A 23,247-nucleotide genomic window follows, 5' to 3' on the forward strand; every position below is an offset into this window, starting at 1 on the left:
ACTTTGTTTTTGCTTTTTTTTTAATTACTTCTGTGGGAAAAGCCATGGTAACATTTTTGACAGCAGAAGAAGAATTACAGAAACAAGAACTGAAACCTTATGGAGGTGATGAGGGTTTTGGCAACTGGCTGGAGAGATGGTAGAGGCCAGTATTGTCTCTTGGAAGGTCCACCACATCTTGTTCCACTCAGGCAGTTGACAGGCCAGCAGTGGGTGTACCCTGGGAGCAAGGACCTTGGAAATGGATGCTAGTCCAGAGCTGCTGGCCAATCAGAGGCCTGCAGTTATACTCAATGGCAGCGTCACCAGCGAGAAGGAGGCTACTGTCAGTACAGCCGTCACCCAAAGCTAAAAATTGTCTCTGGATCTCAGGTCAGGGTTGAGTAATGGCAAGAGGGAGTTTTGGGGATGAAAGTCATGGAGATGAGAGTGTGTGTGCAGGAGAGTTGGCAGTAAAAGCAAGGTGGGGTAGCTGTAAGTAAACTCCTTCCTTCCCGATGCCAGTTCCTAAATCAGGCACCGAGTGCCCTTCCCACCTCCCAGGAGCGCATTAGCAACCGTGCGGCTGTCTGATTGTGGAGCTCCCTGTTTGGTTATTTTGCATTTAACCATTTGCAGATTAATACCAGTAGTGCTGGATGAAGTCTTTAAGTATACATTAATTACAGGAAAGCATGGTCTTTTCTGCAATGGACTTGATCATATTAATGATGAGAATATGGCTGGGTCCCATTCCTCACCTTTCCACCTGATTAAATGCCCTTGCACCCTCCCTTCATCTTCCACAGCTCCCCCCCCCCCCCCCCCACACACACACACACACACACACACACAAAACATTTTACTTCTGGACCATAAACAAGCTGTTGTGTCAGTAGAAAAATGACTATGTGCCATTTGTTACTAGTTTGATATTTTTATAAGGAACTAAGTTTGAAACCTAGGACTTTGAAATTAGTTTTACAATTCAGTTTAACATTGCTTCAGAAGTATTTCTGTGACATTTACTTTCCAGCATTTCTCCAGAAAATTTAACTTGTCTTCATCTTAATTTAAAGAGAAGCTAAGTGAATGCTGTTGAGTTTCCCATCTCTCACATCTTTTATTTAACCTACATAAGGTTTTGGAGTAGATCTGTAGCTCGGGTTCTGGGTGTTGAGGTTGGTTGGCTCACTGAGCTGGTTTGTTGTTCCGTAGATGTTTCGTTACCATGCTTGGTAACATCATCAGTGCAGCCTCTGATGAAGGAAACCCAGAAGTGAGGCAATCCATCGCAACGGACCCCAGAGTTTAAAAACCAGGCGGGAAAACACACCGACGCTTCATCAGAGGCTGCACTGAGGATGTTACCAAGCACGGTAACGAAACGTCTGCAGAACAACAAACCAGCTCAGCGAGCCAACCAACCTCAACTTTACCCTACATAGTTCTGCTTTAATGTCTCTTCCTCTATCGACCTTCTTAATACAATTCAAGTTGAAACACTGGCTGTCAAATTTCAGTCTGTTATCATATAATTAAAACTTGAGTCATACTAAAAAAAAAGACACATTTTGACAAAGCTTTTTGTCTTACACAAGCAATTTTTCAGTGATACTCAATTTCTGTACTACTAATATTACAATTATAATTAAAAATGAGTCAAAAGTATTCTTGTATTCTCTAGATGTTGGATTGGTGTTCAAAGCCTGGCTGTTCGAGGTGTTCACCAGACCTGAGTCATTTCTGCCAGGAAGAAGAGACAAAATTAATGAAGTAGTAATCCTGCATCTGATTTGCTTTACTCTACCATACCTTTTAGCAGCTGGTTCAAACACAAAGCAAACAATAGATAAAGATGACGTTAGCTAACTAATCTGTCATATCTGGGGTGAGGTGTGATGCAAACAGACTTATAGAGATGTAGACCTGCAGCAATAAGTCATGTATTTACTCACTAGTTTATTCACATATATATAATGAAGGTAATCTTTTTATTATTTATTCATGAAAGATAGACTTTGCTGCCTGGGCTAGCATTTTTGCCCATCCCCACTTGCCTTTGAGGAATGGCTTGCAGCATTCAAGAAGCCAACTTACCACCAACTTCTCCAGGCCAACTGGGGATAGACAACAAATTCTGGCACAGCAAAACTCATGGCTTAATTAGAGAAATAATTCAATGCAAAAGGTATATAATTGAACTGCATTGTTTACTCTATACTGAATATTAGGTAAGTAACTCAAGTGGCATCAGAGTGTGAAAATAGTACACTGCATTTATAGAATTGGGCACAGGCAATGTATTGTCAATACAGGCTATGCGAATGCAACATGGGATATGTGGTTCTGTAAACCTTCGAATATGAAACTACACCATAAAGATTGACACATTTGTATCCAAATCATAGAATTTCCACTACTTTAACATTTACCTGTTGATACTGCATTGAGTTGCAAAGGATATACTACATGGAAACAGACCATTATGCCCAACTAGTCTATGGTGGTATTTATGTTCCGCTTGAACAACCTTTTCTCATCTAAACACACCATCATATCTATTTATTCACGTCTCCATCACGTACTTGTCTAACACAAGTTCCTTCTCCGTTCCATATTGGGTTTCTTCCTGACTCGTTTATATCAATGACCTATCATTGTGCTATTCCTCACAAGTAGAAACATTTTCTCTGTATCAACTCTATCAAAACCTTTCATAATTTGAAAGACTGTGATAGGGCACAACTTTTTTTCCAAGAGATATGAGATATAGCATGTTAATCCTTACCAGAAACATATATCCATGCACACCTGTGAATCTTCTGACATCCCTAGTGCGTCTATGTTCTTTTCACAATATGATAACCAGTACTATATGTAATTGTCTAAATGTGGTCTAAACAAGGTTCAAGGTTAAAAATCACACAACACCAGGTTTTGTCCAACAGGTTTACAGGTAGTTCTCCTATAACATGATAGTTGTGTTCTTGTATGACTTGGCATTATAGAAAATTGTGCTATAGAAAATTGCCACAGGAAAATGCTGTAGAAAATCGCTATGCCTGTACAGCAGAAAGTTTGCATTATCCAAACAGCGTCCACTATTCATCAATCGTGTTACAGCCAATTTACGTTAAAGAAACACACGTTATCTCAGACCTACCTGCATTTGAACACCAGGTTCAATTCGAGGTTAACATAACTTAGCTACTCTTCAGTTCTGTCCCTCTAGAAATAACTTTATGGCCTTGTACAACTCCCAGCAATTAATATATTTTTACTATGACTATTTCTCCTTTCTCCCACATAGATTTTCACTTTGCAAGTAATACATAACTTCCTTGTTCTTTCTACCAAAAACATTTCCTCATCTTTTATTGTGTTGAACTTCATTTGCGAATTATTCACCATTCTACAAGTTTATTAATGTCTTCCAATAATTTTTTGTGGCCCTCCTCTGTATTGAATATAAACAATGCTTTTGGCAAATTTGGTGTTATCCTCAAATTTACAAATTGTTTTTGATTCTATAGTGCAAATTATTGATGTAAATTGGGAGCAAAAATGGCTCTAGCATCACTTTCCAATTTCTGCCACCCTTCAAACCTACTCGATATTCTTTGGTTTTAGTCTAGAAGCATTCTAGCAATTGTCCATTGACTTCACATTCTTTGACCTTACTCAATACTCTGTTATGAGGCCTTATTAAAAGTCTTTTGAAAATAAATTTTAACCACACCAATGCTCAGTAGTGGATGTTGCTGGGACTGCAGGCAGGCCTATGAGCCTGAAGGTAGACACCAGACCCAGGTAAATCCCAGCTTTTTGGCTGGTGGGGGGTTTAGGTCCCAAGCAAGAGGGAGAGGGGTAATGGAGGTGTGGATTTTGGAACCAGGCAGGGAAGTACAAGGTGGGGGATAGTATTTGGTTGGGGACGTCGCCTGTGCCATTAATTAAAGTTGTTTTAGAAAGAAGGCTTTCTCCCTTTTTCATACCTTCCACTGCTCATCTTAAAGTAACAATGAAGTTTAAGTGGGTGTTATCGGTACTTCGGAACTATAATATATCTACATGCAGGCAAGTTACTGGATGCCTTACCCAAACCCTATATTACGGGTGTGATTAGGGGTAGATGGGAAGTCAATAGGCTAGCTGGTGACATATTTTGTGTGCCCCTGATCAAAAACATGCCCACTGGGGGACACTGAAATCCAGCCCATTTTCTTTTACTGCAGTAAGACTATGGGTTTCAAAACCCTTCGGGATAAGATCCTTAACCGTGCATTTGGCTTCTCAGTGCTCTCACTCTGCCTCAGAATTTATACAGCTGAAGTTAAGGCACCTCTCTTTTTGACTTTCATTCCCATTGTAGAACAACCAACAGTGGAGAAACTTTGTTCACTTCAGACCTTACAAGGCAGAATCTCCAGTGAATGTTCACAGGCAAATACTGAAAGCACTTGTCTGACATGACTTTGTGTATTATTTTTCTGTAAATATTAAAAGAATTAAAAAGAACAGTCCGTGACTGTAAAATTAGCACAGACAGTAATGCAGTGGGAGTCTGTTCAGTCGTAGTTCGCAAACCCCACCAAATGCAAGTTTTAAGCTCATCCACTGGTGGACAGTGGGATTCAGACCTTTTTTGTGGGATTGGAGAACACAGAAGACTTTTTAAGGATACATTTCACCACATCTCTACCTCTGTGTGCCTTCTTATTTTTCAGTGACCAGAACCAATTGCATAAAGAGCATCAGTGGTGAATAGGCAGATGAGGCAAATAGTTGAACACTGGATACAAAGGGGAACTTACAGAGCAAAACCTTCTGTAAAGCTGATGACATTGCTGCACAGAGCAATGCCACCTTTGCACAGTTTGACTAAACCCTTCTGCTGTGGCAGGCTTTCCTGCTATACCATTCCACCTCGATTTCATAAAGGTTTCCCTATGAATCCTATCTTCAGTGTTTACATTGAATCAAAACTTAAATTAAACAAAAATTTTAATTATAGGCCAGTGTTTAGCCCAAGAATAGGGCAGATTTTTGTGACAGATGAAAGTCTCGTTCTACCAGATATGTGTCCTATTCTATAGTGACTGGAAATTTAAAACCTGAAAAGAGAGATTTCCCAAACCATTACCAGCTCCATAAGACTTCCAAGGAGCATGAAGTTGGTCCTGGAGGATTCCTATTTCAGTGGTTAATGAAACAACAGATGGAGGTAGAAGTGAATGACTCTGACTCTGAAAGGGATTAAGTATTTTACAGTAATGACTAACAGCAGCAACATTGTTTAGTTCAGGCAGAATGTTGGGCAACAATTAAAATGTTGCAAATAATTACTCTGTTATGTTTAGTAGGTGCAGAAAGAAAATCTATTGAGTCAAAATTGTGTTTATGAGCATTCAGGGTAAGTGGGAATCTGTTGGGAGAGGGAGAAATTTAGGCAGCATACTACAGGGGGATGGAGAAAAATTTGATTGTTGAACTTGGCACCTTTAGCTCTTATGTAAATAGATGGGACTCTTTCTGTCAGAGCTTACTGGACACATGTTATAACATGGTTTCTTCTCAATTCATTTCAGTAATGCCTTGAAGACTAGTAAATTTATAATCTTGAAGTTTACTTTCACTGTGCAAATGAGCTCTTGCAGTCCAATGTCAACTATCTTTTAATACAGACTTCTTTCTCTGAGTTCATTCCTGGAGGTGTCTATTGATACAAAACCTTGTCTGCCACATGTAGACCTGGTAAGCTTAGATTTCAATGTGTAATTTTAGTAATTTTGGTGGACGAATTAATGTGGTAAGTTTAAAATGATGCATTCGGGCTATGAATGCCATTACAAAAACCATGACCCTTGTACTGTGCCATTAAAAAACTTGTTTAAACCAGAACACAGTAAGAATTAAAATATGTGCATATAACTACAGTTGGAGTGTTGGAAATGCTGCCAGGATTGAAGAGTTGATTAACATGGCTGGGACTTATAATTGATTTTCCTCTCGAATGCATCATTGGGTAACACAGCAGAATAAAGCACAGCACCTGCTCATTAATATCCATGCACGCATGATTTGGGTTTCACAAGTACTTAACAATCTAAAAAAGCTAAAATGGGAACCTATATTTAGCTGTCACTTGAACGTTGAAATGAATTAGTATCTAGCACATTCTTTCATGTAAATACTCATCAATAATTTCACACCAAACTTGTAGCTGTGACAAGGTTTTAAAAACAATATCAATCAAAAGATTCATGTGATATATTGGCTTTGAAGTGACCAGTACAATTACTAAACTGTTATGTGGATGATGTACAATATATGGATCTTGGATTAAGTGGCCATGAATTGTATTCGCTGTATGGGCATCTACTAAGTAAATCATTTTCTGCCTTGCTGAAAATAAATGTTCATGTTAAGTATTCTTCCAACAATAATAATAGCATTTCAATATCTCACCAAAGTGGGTATTCTTGTGTGATTCTTAACAATTGATATTGGCAGGCCAGCTGAAGAGGATATGGCTTAATCATATGCTTATTGATCAGCCTCCAAAAGTTTACATTTCTATAGCAGTCTCCATGTATGGTGGTGTGTCTTTTGCCACAGTATGGGTTAACATGGTATGTAAACATCAACAGATGTTTATTACAGCTCACTAATATATAAACATATTATGTTTACAGGCATTTCAGTTCCTGGGTTAACATCAAGCTATTTGGTTACAAGAGTAGCACATCTCTGTCAGTATGTCATGTTTCAAGTTTTCGAGTTAAGAGAGAATCTGAGACCTTTAAAATTTCACATCACGTGTTACGATATGATAATGATATCACGAGCATGTCGCTAGAAGTTATACTGACATATTAACTGTGAGAGATAACACATCATACAAAATTTCCAACGTGGATTAAAAAAGTTGGTGTCATGCAGAAATAAAATAGAAAAGGAGCTGAGAAGTTTCATCACATGCATTCTGGATGAGGAGGATCCTGTGGTTTCTTCTTAAAATGGTAAAAGTCCCCATAACTTCTGATGTAATGTGCGTCATTTTTCCATAACAGAGAACTGAGATAGCATCCATATTAAAAGAAACGCTTCAAACTATATTCATTCTTTTTAGGGCTCCCAAGGAAAGAATAGCTAGGAATCTATTACTGCAAAAATTTAAGAAAATGCATTTATATGGCACGTTTAACAGATAAATAAAGCCAAAGCGGGATTTAAACACAATGGATACTATTAATAAATTGTAGATTAATGCATGTTGGAATGATACACAAACAGGACATTTTCAGGTGGAATATAGGAAGGGCTTTTAGATTATCTAATTTCTGAGGAGTGGCAGGTGATAAATAGTGCATTTAAAAGTTCAAATAGGAGATCGCCAAGATATGGATACAAATTCACTGTCTCCATACTGCTGTAGGGGTGGAGAGGAGAAACTTTGTCAAAGTAAGAAGTGGTAATGATGACAATTGTGTAGAGTCAAAAACTAAGCTTATGGTCGAATATGAGAACAAGATTGAAATTTAACTCATTTCGCCCAAAGCAATGGTTGTGTTAGGGGATGGAGTCAGTGGCAGAGGTATGGAGTTTGCAGGTAGGGCCAAAAGTGGTCTTCCTGATCATTAGTTGTAGAATAGTGACTTACCCAAGTTGGGATGCTGCATAAGCGGTCATAGCACAGATGCATTATACGGATTGAGAAAGGTGATAGGCCTGGGACTAATCAAGTCATGAATTGAAGCTGACCCCTTGTTAGGCCAATGTATAGATAAGGGAGAGTAAGAAAAATTGCTAATGCTTGATTGTAGGGAAGATCTGAGACGAGAAGGAAGGATAAGTCGGAAAGTCATAACTGGTATTAATGAGTGGATAATGAGAGTGGATGTCCACTCTCATTACTAAGAACTAGGAAATGGCATCATATTCAAGAAGTTTGCAAATAAAGGAGAGGTTAAAGATGGAATCATAGAATCATAGAATCCCTATAGATTGGAAACAGGCCCTTCGGCCCAACAAGTCCACACGACCCTCAGAGCATCCCACCCAGACCATCCCCCTTTAACCCCCCTAATCTAGGCATCCCTTGAACACTACGGGCAATTTAGCATGACTAATACACCTAACCTCATATCTTTGGACTGTGGGAGGAAACTGGAGCACCCGGAGGAAACCCACGCAGACACGGGGAGAATGTCCAAACTCCACACAGACTGTTGCCCGAGGGTGGAATCGAACACGTGTCCCTGGCGCTGTAAGGCAGCAGTGCTAGGAAGTAGTTGTTTAAAAAGATGGAAGAGTATGGTAGGAGAAGGAATTATCCTACAGAGAACAATGTTGGGATTAGAAGAAATATTTTTTGCCATTTCACCTTAGAAGGTTGGATTTAACATAAAACCAAAGCTAGGGGAATCCCTGGACTCAGTGGAATACAAAATTCCTGCTATTGCCAACACCAATATGGAACAACAGTAAATATATGCTTACAACTGAGAACTCAGATACATACCAAAGGACTACTGGTTAAAATGAACAAATATTCTGGTCTCCAATGAAAGTAAGAGCTGCAGAGATGATGAACTGCTTCATAATGGAACACAATTTTATAGCCAGGGGCTAGGAGCTTCATAGCAGAATGAAATATGGCAGTTGTGGGGTTGCATTTAATGTCATAGAGTATATATTTTAATTTTATTTTCAGAAATTAACTGTACTGATTAGCTTTATATCTTTGGTGTTTATTTATGTAACAGCGAACACGCACTTTGATTACTGTTCTTGGTAAACATTAACTAGCACAATCTTGTAACAGAAGGACATTGTTTCTACAGTGCAATTTCTTATGTAATATCAAATTCTTTAAATATAATGACTTTTGCAGCAAATATTAGCTAGAATACCCTTTTCTAATGTACAAATAGTTCATAATTTTAATACAAGACATATGGTTTTACGTGACCGCTAAAGGAAAGCAGTGTATATAGCCTTGTTGATAACATTACAATTCTTGTTATTTTGTTCTCCTTATAGAACTCCAAAAGGCCATTAATGAAATGGATTCTACTGTAACTGAAAAGTCATTTTCTTGAAATAAAACCAACACAAAGACAACTAAAGTTACTTAAAACCCAAGACAGCATATTAGCCTTTCCCAAAAATCAGAGCACCATGACATATCAATTAACACTAGAATAGCAGGAACCTGGTCCACACCCCAGTACTGAACTGTGAGCGATTTATTACCCACAGATAAACTTTCTAGGATAATCAGTTCTCAGAATGTACCATCTTAATGTAGCTTCAACTATTAATTTTCCATTCTGGTTGGGTAGATTCAAACTGTACTTCAATAATCCACAGCCTTATTTGTATCGCGTACATATTCTCCATGTGACAAATATGCCATGTAACATGATGCGCATTACTATTGCCTTTATTTAAGTTATTTCCCGATTTGGACATCATTGTACTGCCGGTAACTTTTCGTTAGACCTTCAAGACTTCCAGGAGACACAAATGAGATCAGTATCAATTGGGACAAACTATTTGCACATCCATATCCTGTTTCAGCCCCTAATCCATCATCTCCAACAGGTTAAAACTTTTAACTCAGAGATAGTAAGAACTGCAGATGCTGGAGTCAAAGATAACACAGTGTGGAGCTGGAGGAACACAGCAGGCCAGACAGCATCAGAGGAACAGGAAAGTTGACGTTTCAGGTCAGGACCCTTCTTCAGAAATGGGGAAGGGGAAGGGAGCTCAGAAATAAATAGAGAGGAGGGTGGGGCTGGGTGAGGTAGGTGGGATGGTGATAGGTGAGTGCTGGTAGGGGTGGTGGGGATTGGTCAGTGAGGTGGGAGGAGTGGATAGGTGGGAGAGAGAAGATGGACAGGTTGTGTCAGGTCGAGGAGGTGGGGATGAGAGGGAGGGTTGGTCATGGGATGAGGCCGGGGGGTGGGATGATTTTGAAACTGGTAAAATCCACATTTAGGCCATTGGGCTGTACGGTCCCGAGGCAGAATAGGAGGTGTTGCCCCTCCAGTTTGCGGGTGGACTCACTGTGACACTGGAGGAGGCCTAGAATGGACATGCCAACCAGGGATGGGGAGTTAAAATGGTTTGTGGCTGGAAGGTGTTGTTGTTGGTCATGAACAGAGCGCAGGTGCTCTACAAAATGGTCTCCAAGCTTCCGCTTGGTCCCACTGATGTAGAGGAGGCCACATTGGGAGCAGTGGATGCAATAGGCCACGTTGATGGATGTACAGGTGAACCCCTTTCTGATGTGGAAGGCTTGTTTGGTGCCTTGAATGGAGGTGAGTGGGGAGGTGTAGGGGCAGGTGTAGCACTTCCTGCGATTGCAGGGAAATGTGCCAGAGTTGGTGGGGCTAGTGGGGAGTGTGGAGTGAACAAAAGATTCATGGAGAGCGCGGTCCCTACGGAAGGCAGATAGGGGTAGGGAGGGAAATGTATCTTTGATTGTGGGGTTGGATTGTAGGTGGCAAAACTGGTGGAGCATGATACGTTGGATACAGAGGTTGGTGGGGTGATACGTGGGGACAATGGGAATTCTGTCTTTATTTTTGTTGGGGGAGGGGATGTGAAGGCAGAAGTGCGGGAAATGCAAGAGATGTGGTTGAGGGCATTTTCAATCATGGGAGGGGGTAAGATACGGTCCTTGAAATAAGAGAACATCTGGGATGTGCGGGAGTGGAACGCTGCATCTTGGGAGCAGACGCAGTGGAGGTGGAGGAATTGGGAGTAGGGGATCGTATTCTTGCAGGAAGGTGGGTGAGAGGAGATGTTGTCCAGGTAGCTGTAGGAGTCGGTGGGCTTTAAATAGATGTCAGTTTCAAGGCGGTCACCAGAGATGGAGACAGAGAGGTCCAGGAAGGAGAGGGAGGTATTGGAGATGGTCCAGGTGAATCTGAGGTTGGGGTAAAATGTGTTAGTAAAGTTGATTAACTATTCAAGCTCCTGTTTTTATTGAATTACCCTGCTTCCATTTTTATCCATTGCATCTGAGATCACCAGCATAAGGATTCTTTCTTTTGATCCTTCAGTTTATGCTGATAAATATAATGTGAGAATTATTGCAGAATTCATATTATTAATTTATGTGCAGGCTATTGAAAGGATGATTTACATTGTTAGTTTAATTTCTCCCAATGTAATTATGATGCAGTGTGTTATCTATTTAATAGACTTTGAAAGTTGAAAGTTGATTTTCAAGTGGTTAATTTGGACTTTTAGTGTGTCCCACCACATGTTGTATAAGCAACAGTTCTCGTTAATGTCATGTTACTCACACATGGCTCAATTTCAGAGGAATAAAGAACATATTTTTTATGTTCCCAGTGGCATTTTTTCAATTCTTGGCTTCAGTTTTAAAGGAAAAAAATGTAATTCAGAGCTTAATGAATATCAGATCTTTTCCTTAAAAGAAATCCACACAAAAGTTGTTGTTCTGGCTAACAAACTTTTAGAATTTTGGCATGCAACCAAGTCAGCATTTGACAGACGGTGAAATGTTGGGCACAGCATGGAACAATGTGGCTGGCAGAGGCTTTGACTTCATCATGTGAAGTTTTCAACTCAAAAAGTTAAACTAAAAACTCATTGCATCTTTTTTGATATTTATAAACTGAATTGCTGCAGCTGCTCACTGTAAATCAGGTGGATGTAAAAGATCCTATGGCACACTTTAAAAAAGGTGCCAGAAGAATGGGATATTTTACCCCGTGTCCTGGCCAATACTTATCTCTCAACCCACATTGCTAAAGACATATTACCTCATGGTTTTTCTTGCTATTTGTGACACCACCCTGTGTGGAACTTAACTGCTGTGTTTCCTAATCTTAAATCAATGGCTACACTTCAAAGACACTTACAAGGAAGAACTTTGGAAAGTTCTGTGGTCATGAAAAGTGCTAGTTAAATACAAATTCCTTCTTTCTTTCTGCTACGTTTTGGTGAAGCAATAGCCGGGTAGTGTGAACAACTCTGGGCAAATTCCTTGCCATGGGCTCAGCCTCAAAAGCTACTCACTGTAAAACAAAAGATTTATTGAAATATCGAGCAGATATGGCAACACTATCAGTTTTTATTTTGGATTTCCAGCATCTACAGTGCATTGCTTTCATAACCTTCATTCTCTACTGGTTAAAAATATATTTCTCTAATGCTCGGTCTGTGACCCTCATGAACAAGCAGGAAATATCTTTAATTGCTTAACAACTCAAAACCTTCCTCAATCTTAAACAATTCAACCAGCTTTTCTTAACCAAAATTATGCTATTGACAAAAAGATCTGTAACTTGTCAACATGAGCTTATACAACATCAGTTTTTCAATAGTTTAAACTTGTCTTAATTTGTTTCATGGAAATCGGAGATAAAAGCTGGGAATTCATATTAGGACAATCAGCATTAAGTGATAACATGGAGATTTGAAAATATTCTCTGATGCAGTTTGAGAGAAGGCCATTTTTGAAAAGTTGTATTTGTTGCTACTTTATTGATGCACGTTGATGGAAAACAGAGAACTGGTTCAGCTCTGTGCTGTATCAAATGTAGGCGCCATTGATGTTCTGAGTGAGCTGTAAGTTAGAAATGTCAATTTGATATTGCCTTCACCCTAGTTTTGCTAAGAATCCGGGAAGCAACCTTGCACAACATTACCATATATGTACAGACATTACTAATGCAGAAGTACATGATTACTTTTGCTAATAATAACATTTCCATCAGATGTCTTTCCTGAAGTGATACCTAGCAAAAACTTGATTTTGACAATAACAGTAGACTTTTGTATTGAGCATTGTCATGCTCTGATGGCTTCTTGCTAACCCCTTTGCTACATGAATCTTCTGATTTTGTTCAAAAACATCCCAATTTTAAGTAATGAAAGCCAACTGAAAGTAAGCAACAGACAGGGCAACTGCAATAGTTAGTTAAAGTAATTAAGTTTCTGTATTGCAGTTATTCATAGAAATGGTAACAGATGTCACTTGAGACTTTATCTCAACTTGAGTTAACATCTCAACTTGTGTTTCACAGATTGGCTTCAACTAGCCCCATGCTTCACACATGTAGCTCATATTATACAATGAATAAATTATATACCAACTCGTCCACCAACTCGTTGACATATGCCAACAAATGTATTATATAAAGAATAAACAAATGAATTGATATCTATGAAGGGTTATATACTATTGCAATTTCAACTTTAGTTGAATGAAACAAATCTGATGGACAAATTGGGTGCTTCAAGTTAAATATAGAAATGAATAAGTTAGAAGCAAACATAAGCCAATTTGCACCTTGAAAATGCTCCTCCATTCAGTAAGATCACAGTTGATCTGTTTGTGGCCTCAATCCACTTTTCTATCAGCAATATGCTTATTAGTCAAGAAAGAACTGTTCGTACTAATTTTAGGGAAGGAGTGGTCAGCATGAGTAAGATGTATTGCTGAGTTAACAGAAAGCACTAAAAATTTGAAATAATTATACGTTGTGATAGGATGGGCTGAGCGAAACAGCTTCCTCCAGTAGGGGAGCATAGAATACAGAAAAAGTGACCTTAATGTTAGAGTGAGTCAGTACAATGATGATGTATCACACAATAGTGATTGTTCACACAAATGAGAGTGAAAATCTGGAACTCTCTCCTAAAAAAAAGCAGATGATGCCATAAAATTATAACTGACTTTGAGTGATTTTTGTTAGCTAAAAGGTGCTATAGGATGTTGGAGGAAGGGTAGTAAACGGAATTAAGCAGATCAACAATGATTTATTTAAATTCTGGAACAGGCTGAAGGGGCTGAATGGCCTATAATTGTTCCTATGTTTCTTCCTATGCCGTAACAGACTTCTTATCTCTGTTTGCTGCTTTTCAGGAGAATTCACGCTTTACAAAAAATCATAAACCTTTAGTGAAAAGATGATTTTGCCAAAGCAATGCCAATTTTATTAACAATTAATTTATGCAAATCTTACAACCACACAGTGCAATTAGCAAATTAATATTTCATGCCAAGTCAGGCATAGAGTTAATGATCTTAATAAAATGGATTCCTTTATGGGTTCACTGTCCCATCTGTGCCACTGTTATTTCGTACGGTAAACCAGGTTTGGGCTTTGTGGCTGGTTTTAAATTGAAAATACCTTGTAAAGCGGTTTCTGACAATTCATCTATAAGTCAAAGATTGAGTGTTACTTATTCTGACTGCAATTAATCACATGGGTAATTTTGTCATCTGTAATTGTTATATAACATTTTAAAGAACACATGAGAGACTCACCATCCAGGAAAGACTATAGAAAGTAGTTGTTTACAAGATTTTGTCCTAAATACCTTTAAGTCATACTCTAACAAATAACAATTATGGCCTGTTGTCTTAGAGTGTACAAGAATCATATCTGGCTTCACAGCACAAGTTGTCAATGGGCCATTGTTTCAGAGATTTGCATTTATATAATACCTTTCACCACCATAGTGCATCCTAAAGCCAACAAATACCTTTTTAAAATGTAAGGCAAAAGATTTAATGGGGGACTTCCCCATCCATTGAATCCCACCCTGCGCCTGTTACACACTGCAGGAAGCTACATTGTCCATGGAGCAGCTGGCCAATCTGATTCATCAGTAGCTTAAACACACTGGACACTGCCTGAGCTCAGCAGTGGGCACTGCTCTGACTAAAGGAAGAGGCAAGAGGAGGAAAATGGCTGCTCAAAACGGTAGATCTCAGCGTTTTTAAGAGTGGGTAAGAATCCCAGAACTCATAGAAGTGGGGACAGATTGCATGGAAGGATTGGGATGGCATCTTGGAAAGGGATGTCCTTGATGCATGCAGAGCACCCTTTGAATGAAATGCCTCCCTTCGATCTGACCTTAGTTCATGTATGCCTTTAAATATTGCCTACCCACTTCCATCTAACTGCTGACTGACTTTGTTGATCCTGAATTATTTATTTTATTTATGATGGGCTGGTTCTGCATCTGCTCACCTTCTCCTATGGGGATCAGTTCAGGGGTGAGTGGGAAAATGGGGCTGTAGCCAACCGACCTATTTAACATTCCTCACACTGAAAATACCCTGAAGGTGGAAAATATGGCATTCAGTCTGTATGCAACTTGCTCCTACAGACAGCAAAGTGATGACCTAATAATAGGGGTCAAATTTGATTCTTTGGGAACATAGAGCACAATAAAACCCAATCTATCTGGTATCCTTCAGTGAAGCTGGTCAACCTTCCCAGCCAAATCATCTGCACAATATTATTAGGAGTGAGTCCTTGCAACTCTTGGCTTGGAGAAAGAAAATCTAGCTCTTGAAACTCATTTCAAGATTTTCATACATGTAAATAAATGCCAATTATTTGGTTGCTCCTATTTTTTCGATATAACAGAAGGATACTTGCTTTGCTTTTGAACTATCCTTGCATTGGTACACTGAGTTTGATTATGCATAATGCACAGTGCCACCACATCACGACTGTAAAATTTCATCACCCATTTTAATACTCAATGATAATAGGCTCTACAGAAAACATTTACACAGGATGTGGGCTTCACCGGCTTTTATTGCTAATCCCTAAATGTCCTTGACACGTTGGTGGTGAGCTGTCCCCCGAATTGCTGCGGTCCATGTGCTGTAGGTATACCTACACTACTGTTAGGAAGGGAGTTCGAGGATTTTGACCTGGCGACATTGAAGAAATGGCAATATAGTTCCAAATCAGTGTCGGGTGTGCCTTGGAGGGGACCTTGCAAACCAATATGGAATGTTACTGGGAGTTTGTTTATACTTTGATTAACGACCTCAGAACGATGATAATAAGCTATTAGTTTAGTAGAATCTAGAATGTCCAAGTTGTTTCTAATATAATTCAAATGATTTTGGTTCAGTTTGAAGGAGACCTGACTGGGGTCAGAAGCAAGTGTAGTATCTGTTAGAAAGAAGTTTGTTTAGAACAGTTAAAGAAATAAGTTACCTCAGAGAAAGGGTGTAATTTTTGAAATTTCCAGACCAGAAATATTTGGTTATAACTCTGCAGATTATTAAAAGATCGAAGGAAATCTAAGTTCTGTTGTGTGAGTGGTCATGGGAAAAGCCTTCATAGGTCATATATTGGAAATGAGAAGATGCAGCTCTATCAAATCTACAGATTGGACAGAAAGGGAAAAATATTGTTTGGATTTTGACTACCTGTAAAATTATCGTGTTGGAGAATAGACATGATGATGTTTTGAAATTTTTCAAACTGTAATGCATTTAGACAGCTCGGTTTCTTTTATTTGTATTATTTCTGTGTAATAAACTTCTGCTTTACTGTTACAACCAAATCTGCAGCCTTGTGTGCTTATGTTTCAGTAAAAGAATGCCATGTATCAAGGCAGATTAATTCTGGGATCTGATTTGCCGAGTAGTAACATCAGCTGGCATCATAACAGTAGTTTGTGTTCCTTGATGCCACTCTTTTCCAAATGGTGCCTTAATGTCAAGGTTAGTCATCCGCACCCTCACTTCTTGAGGTCAGCTCTTACGTGCATACTTGTGCCAAGGCTATAATGCTTGGACCAAGGCTATAATGAGCTCAGGAGCTCAGTGGGCATGAAAGAACTTAAATTGAGCATTAGTGAGCGGTTTATTGGTTAGTAATCACTAAGGACCCCAATTGATGGCAGGGTAAGAAAGTCATCCAAAGGTATTTCTGCTCCAAACTAAATTGGAGTTGAGGCAGGAAGTTGTTGGATTCCTCCCTAGACCTTCCCGCCTGATTAAATGCTCCTCATTTTTCAAACTTTCCTCAGGGGGCATTAAATTCCTCTCTTATTTCCAGAGGTTTTGACAGAATTGGAATAGAATTGGAAAAGTTGTTTTTGAAAATGTGTCCTAATATCATATTGAGAACTCTGTCCAAAACTGTACTGTCTGTAATAGTAATTGTTGTTTTGATCCTTGATAACTTCTATTATTTTTTACCCTTTAACAGGTGTCTTGTTCACTACCATGCTGTTTGGTCCTGCATTTGGATTTATGCTGGGTTCCTTGTTTACAACAATTTATGTGGATGCTATCTTCATTGACACAGGTCAGTCTTAAACATTGCAAAATGAAGCATAATGAACTGTGATGTAAAGAGTAAATCACACTGTTGTGCAAAGTTTTGCTGCTATTTGAATTCATCAAAAAAACATGCATTTGTTAACTGCCAGGATGCTCCCTTCCCTGAACTTGTAGAAAATGTAGTGACATCTTATCTTTTGTCAGAATCTGCTGGATAGATTGTGCCGTGAAGAGATAGCACCATCACAGAAAACACAGCAAATACTTTGTGTGAAATGGTTTGAAATATTCTTTTGATTTGACGAGATGTTATATAAAGACACATTTTCCTCCTGTTTCCCTTGCACTGATGTTATTCCATGGTTGCAGGCCAGATTTTCACAGCTGGGGCCCTCAGTGGACATCTAAGGTGAAGGAATAACCTTTGGTGCTTAAGTTGGTCCATTCTTCAATATCTCTTGAGAACCAGTTCAAAATAAGCTTTATTAGAGTTCTGAGAGAAAATTTGTGATCTGCATGACTTAATAAGAGAGTCTGTTATTGTCTGTCATTTTGTCCTGTCGGCAAAATGGGATGGCAAAGAAAAGAACTTGCGTATATGCAGCACCTGCCACAGTCCCAGGATGTGACAAACTCTATAATCAAACAATTATTCATTGAACTGTTGTTACTGGTGTAATTAGGAAACACTTGTAGCCAATTTGTGTATAGCAAGATCCCACAAACAACAGTGATAAAGGAGCAGATCATTTCTTTTGTTGATATTGGTTGAGGAGTAGAGATCAGCCAAGCCAACAGAAGAATTCCCTGGTTCTTATTTTAGCTTGTTTTATCTGATCTTTGCAGCTACCTGAGATGGAAAGCAGGTCCTCAATCTAACATCCCCTGTGAATACTGTTTCTTAATACAGCACTCACCGAAGTACGAGGCTGAATTATGGCCTCATGACTCTGGAGTGGGCCTTGACTTCCTGACAGATCCAACTTAGAGGTTAAAGAGTTTCTATTGCATGAAGGCAGAGCAGAAAATAGATCAAGGAAAAAGGACAATTAGAGAAAAAAATCATCAGACCATGCAGAACTTGAATAGTGCTGAGAAAAGGCACTTAAATTTTATCATTTTTCACTCAGACATTTGCAAATATACCAATAGAAAGAGACATAACATATTTAGACTGTATGAGAAGAGGGTTTTTATTGATTAGCAGGTAGATTTGATTGGCAAACATATTGATATGGAGAATACACCAGTTGTACTGCCAGGCTTTGGTTAAATTTAAACCAGGCAAGTTGATTCAGATTTGTTCTGTCATAACCCTTAGAAATGATAGCTATCTGTATTCTGTAATCCTGAGAAGTGAGGAAGAGAATGGGCTCAAAATATGTACTTGTGGATGTAGGAAGCTACATATATTAAAACATGGGAGCCTATTTCTTGCAGGCAGAAAAAACATGTACATACATCGAAGCTTTTTCAACCTAACATAATATTTGAGAACCTATTTATTCCTCAGGGTAATGCCTTGACAAATCAGAGTCAACCTGCCTGTATTACATTTCATCAAAACTTGAGTTAATTGTCAGTCATTATCTAATGGGTGCATTCTATATTATGATGTCTCAACCAATCAGAGTCTACTTGCCAACCAATGAGCACTCTCTTTTCATACAGTATAAAAATGTTGTTCCTCTCATCAATGGTACTCTTGTGAATCGCCTGACGAGTGCAAATGAAAAACTTTGGTAAATATGTCTTGTTTCAGCAATGCTTGAGTAAGGAGTAGATGGTGGCCAGACATCATTGTATTTCTGTCAACTTGTTAGTGCATTAAATCATTTTTTGATTGCTTATTTAATTTTCAAAAGATTACTGAATCTTACTGAACTTTCCATAGCAACTTAAAATTATCTTATGTCAAATCATGTGTAGAAATTGCCCATGTGTCCTTTTAGCCCTAAGATGGAGGAGCGACATTTACATGAATCACATATACACCAGTGTGATTTAAAACATGGGTTATAGAGTAAATAAAATTTGTTCTGGCAGGGCCAACATCAATTTCAAAAACAGTCCCTTGTTACGTCTGCCAAGGATCTAATTGATACTCCATGATTTAGTGAAACAACAACCTGTAAAGTACATTGGCAAGTAATTGTAGTGACCCTGAAGCAGTTCTGCGCTGTCACTTACCTCAATCTGGGATTTGGTAATTATCGTATATTAAGGCTGATTAATGGAAGAGTTCTGACATAATTGGCACAGCTGGAGAATTGTTTGGTTTCCATCCATTCACTTTATGGTCTTCAAAGGAGCTGCTTTTTCACCCGTAAAACATGCTGCATGCTAATTTGCTGGCATAATCTCCTGGTGCTAAATATTATTCTTCCTTTCTTTTTCAGCAAAATTGGACATTACGCCAGATGACCCTCGGTGGATTGGTGCGTGGTGGGCTGGTTTCCTCCTTTGTGCTGGACTACTGTTCTTCTCGTCTCTGTTTATGTTTGGCTTTCCCCAAGCCATGCCAAAGAAACATCACACATTGAGCAAGAGCTCCCAGCAGCCCATGCTCCCCAGTAAAGTGAACAAAGACCAGTCAAAGCTAACTACAGAGGAAAATAAGAAAGAATGTAAACAAACCAGTGAAGCCACATGCACAGAATATCTGAGAGGTGAACACCTTATAATGCATTTTTCTTTCTGCTAAAGGAGTGGTGTCTTGTGGAAGCATGGGTCAGAGGCTAAACAATTGTGGTAACAAGTTTCAGTTTTTAAATATTTTACATGATAATACTAGGTGTGTCAATTCATCACACTTATCTTCTGCATAATATTTTTGGAGATATTTTGTTTGCTCAATTTAATTGCAGGAGTTACTTTGAAGGAACCCTGGTAATTCGAGAACTCACGATGAAAGAAAGACCAATTGAGAATGCCTCAGTTACTCGTTGCCTTGGTGAAGTGTGCTTTCTTTGTTTTCCTTTTCTAGTTCTGGGAGAGCTTTCATGGTGGGAACAGGATTGATGTCAACCTCACTGACAGTTATCATTGGGTAATGAGGGGCTGGTGGAATAGCTGGGGCAAGTCTGACTTGTGAGGAGAGGAAGTTGGGATGCATACTTCTAAACTGCCACTTGCAGGGTGAGCGTTGGCCGCAACTGGAAATGGGAGCAGGATGTCCTTAAGAAAGATGGAGGGGCCTATCTGAAAATATTGATGTCCATGTTAATGATATAGGTACCACAGCCCTCCAGTGAGAGTGCCTGCGGTACAATTGGTAGTGAGCAAAGGGCAGGTCTGCAGAGCAGCAAGGCAGTGGAATAAACCACCACTGCTCCCACAACTGGACCTCTGTCTCCAGAAACTTTGAAGCTAAAACCTGTCGGCTTCATCTATTCCAGTCAGAAATTGTGCCAATCCACACTGCTTCCCCACCACCCCTCCATCCCCTCACTCACATTCTAGCCAAAGTACACAATTATTCCTGGTCACAGTCTAAGTCCCAAAATACATTCTTCCTGAATAAGTTTCTTTTATTATTGTGATGCTGTTTTGATATCATACACAATCCTTAGGTTAAGGTAAATTTGCATTCAGGGAAAAGCAGCTGCTCTACAGAATTCTAATGCTTACCTTGCAAGACTAAGTGCAACCTGCAAATCTTAACTCTCTGAACATCTGCTCAGAAGCTTGGTAATAGTTTTCTGTCAAGGAGACAGGTCATGATGCCTGAGCATTGAAGATTGAAAATCCATCCTTTCGGAGCTGCTCTGCAGTTGATTAGCAATTATGGGCATCCTATCTGATGGGGTGCCATCCTGACACGCATTACGGGTTTCAAGGAGGGGTCTCTGATGTGTGATGTTTGACCATCCATACAAAGTATGCAGATTTCTGAAAGAAAGTTTTCACTTGTTGCACAGAACAGCTGTTAACTTGAAATAGTAGGTAAGGAAGCATTTTGTGATGTGCATTCCTCTTCTCTCAACTTGAAGCAAGGTTGGGATGTTCTGGAGTGGAGGATTGTAGTCTGACCATACCTGGCTTCCTCTGGCCCTGACAACTTCTCAATATTGTGTCACAGCCTGTGGTTGGTGGAAAATGCAATGACTCATTGTACTGCATTGCTGTGACTCTGGAATGCTACCGTTTTGTGGACTGTCAGATGGGAAACTTTCCTTTCATCCGCATATTGTATCATTCTTCACTTCTGCATCAGGAAATTGGGTGTTTTGGTTTTGTACTTCCCAATTGACAAAGTAGAGAACTGTTCTGAATCTTTGGCTCCAAAGAGTTCCTTTGTGGTAATAGTTAGCAGCCCAACAAATAGCTTTGTTCTTATCAGATGCTCTGCCCTGATTCTGCACCCAGATTGGACACTGAGACCTTTCCCTAATGTCAAATTAGAACCCATCTCACAAGGTTTACTTGTGGATATATGACAATAAAAAAACTCCCAAGAGTCAGACATGCAATGAAAGTTCTTTTGGCAGTGCAGCTGAGGTCATGTAGATGTTCTGCACCAACCTGCATGCTAATGCACTAACTTCTGATTCTGGAACTGACTGCAATGTATGGATCTCGCAGGTCTGTATGAGACCAGGAACACTTACAGGGAACATAGTACACAGCCCCTTGAGCCTGCTCTGCCATTCAATAAAATCATGATTGTTATGATTGTAACCTCAATTTCACATTCTTGCTTACCCCCAATGATATTTCATCCCTTTAAAGCTTTGGCCACTCTCTTTTCAGGAAGAGAGTTCCAAAGATTCATTGACCTTTGAGAAATTGTTTTGCTCCACATCTGTTATAAATAGTCAACTATTTATTTTTAAACATTGACTCCTAATTCCTTTATAAAAAGAAACGTCTCTCCACAAATACCTTGTTGAGATAGCCTCAGGATCTATATGTTTCAATCAAGTCACCTCTTTCTGTTCTAAACTCCAGTGGATACAGCCTAGTTTGCTCAGCCTTGCCTCATAAGACAATCTGACCATTCCATGTATTGGACTAGTAAACCTTCCCTGAACTGCTTCCAACATATTTGCATCCTTCATTAAGTAATGTGACTGATATTATACCACATGTTGTCTCACCAGTGCTCTGTAAAAGTGAAGAACAATTCCTATTTTTGTACTCAATATCCCTCACAATAAATGACAACTTTCAATTAGCTTTCCTAATTACTTGCTGAACCTGCATACCACTCTTTTGTGATTCATGCACCTGGACAACCAGATATCTCTGCACTTCAGAGCTCTGCAATTGCTCACCATTTAAATAATATAATTATATTTTATTCTTTCTCCCAAAACAGGGAATCTTACATTTTCCCACATAATAGTCCAGTTTCTAGATCTTTGTATACTCATTTTTCACATCTATATTCTTTTGTAACCTCACGTCCTTTTCACAATCTACCTTCCTACATACATTTGTTTCATCAGCAAATTTGGCGAGCATACTCTCTGTACCTTCATTTCTTTGATACAAATTGTAAATAGTTGAGGTCCTGGCACTGCTCCCTGTGGCACACTTCTTGTTACATCTCGCCAATCCGAAAAAGACTCATTTATGCCTGTTTCTACTTCTGTTAATCAGCTATGCTTCTGTTCCTGTCAATTTGTTATCCCTTACACCATGAGCTTTTATTTTCTCAATAACCTCTGATATTGCACCTTATTAAATACCTTTTGAAACTGTTTGTTGAATTTGGCCTGTGCTTGCCTGAAACACAGCATTCCACCCTTATTGAAGTCAAAGAGAATAATTGCTCTATGCTGACTCTATCAGCTCAGTATTGCTTGGTGCGGAACTTTACTAATATTTGTTTATTAAGTAGTATGACAAGTGGTAGGATGCTGCTAGGAATTACCGTTCCATGAAAATAATCCTGGGTGGGGGTGAAGGGTCAACAAAGGGACTGGGTTTTGGGGCTTGCAAGGATTTGAAGCTGTGCTAAGAACATCACAGCTAGCCTAAACAGCCTGGCCAAAAGAATATTCACAAGAAAAGTCATAAATTGAAATTACTATAAAAAGCAGTTCTGTATCAAAGTGAAACTAACTTTTTGGAACTCTTGTTACTGTTGACACACAAGAGCAGTAATATTTGCATTGTTTTAGACTTACAGTACTACCTTGAGGGCTGTGTTGACATGAATGCACACTAAA

The 23,247-nt window shown here is 39.1% G+C and overlaps 1 protein-coding gene across 1 annotated transcript in view; it reads left to right on the top strand.

Moving 5' to 3' along the window:
- Nucleotides 1-23,247, top strand: part of LOC109920057 (solute carrier organic anion transporter family member 3A1-like) — a 285,338-nt gene that overhangs the window by 186,792 nt on the left and 75,299 nt on the right. The window contains exons 3-4 of the mRNA XM_048595210.1: nt 16,998-17,096; nt 19,471-19,740. Coding sequence (XP_048451167.1) covers nt 16,998-17,096; nt 19,471-19,740 — 369 coding nt within the window. The remainder of the gene's footprint in view (nt 1-16,997; nt 17,097-19,470; nt 19,741-23,247) is intronic.

The sequence above is a fragment of the Rhincodon typus genome, chromosome 3, assembly GCF_021869965.1.
Source record: "Rhincodon typus isolate 14 chromosome 3, sRhiTyp1.1, whole genome shotgun sequence".
Classification (NCBI taxonomy): domain Eukaryota; kingdom Metazoa; phylum Chordata; class Chondrichthyes; order Orectolobiformes; family Rhincodontidae; genus Rhincodon; species Rhincodon typus.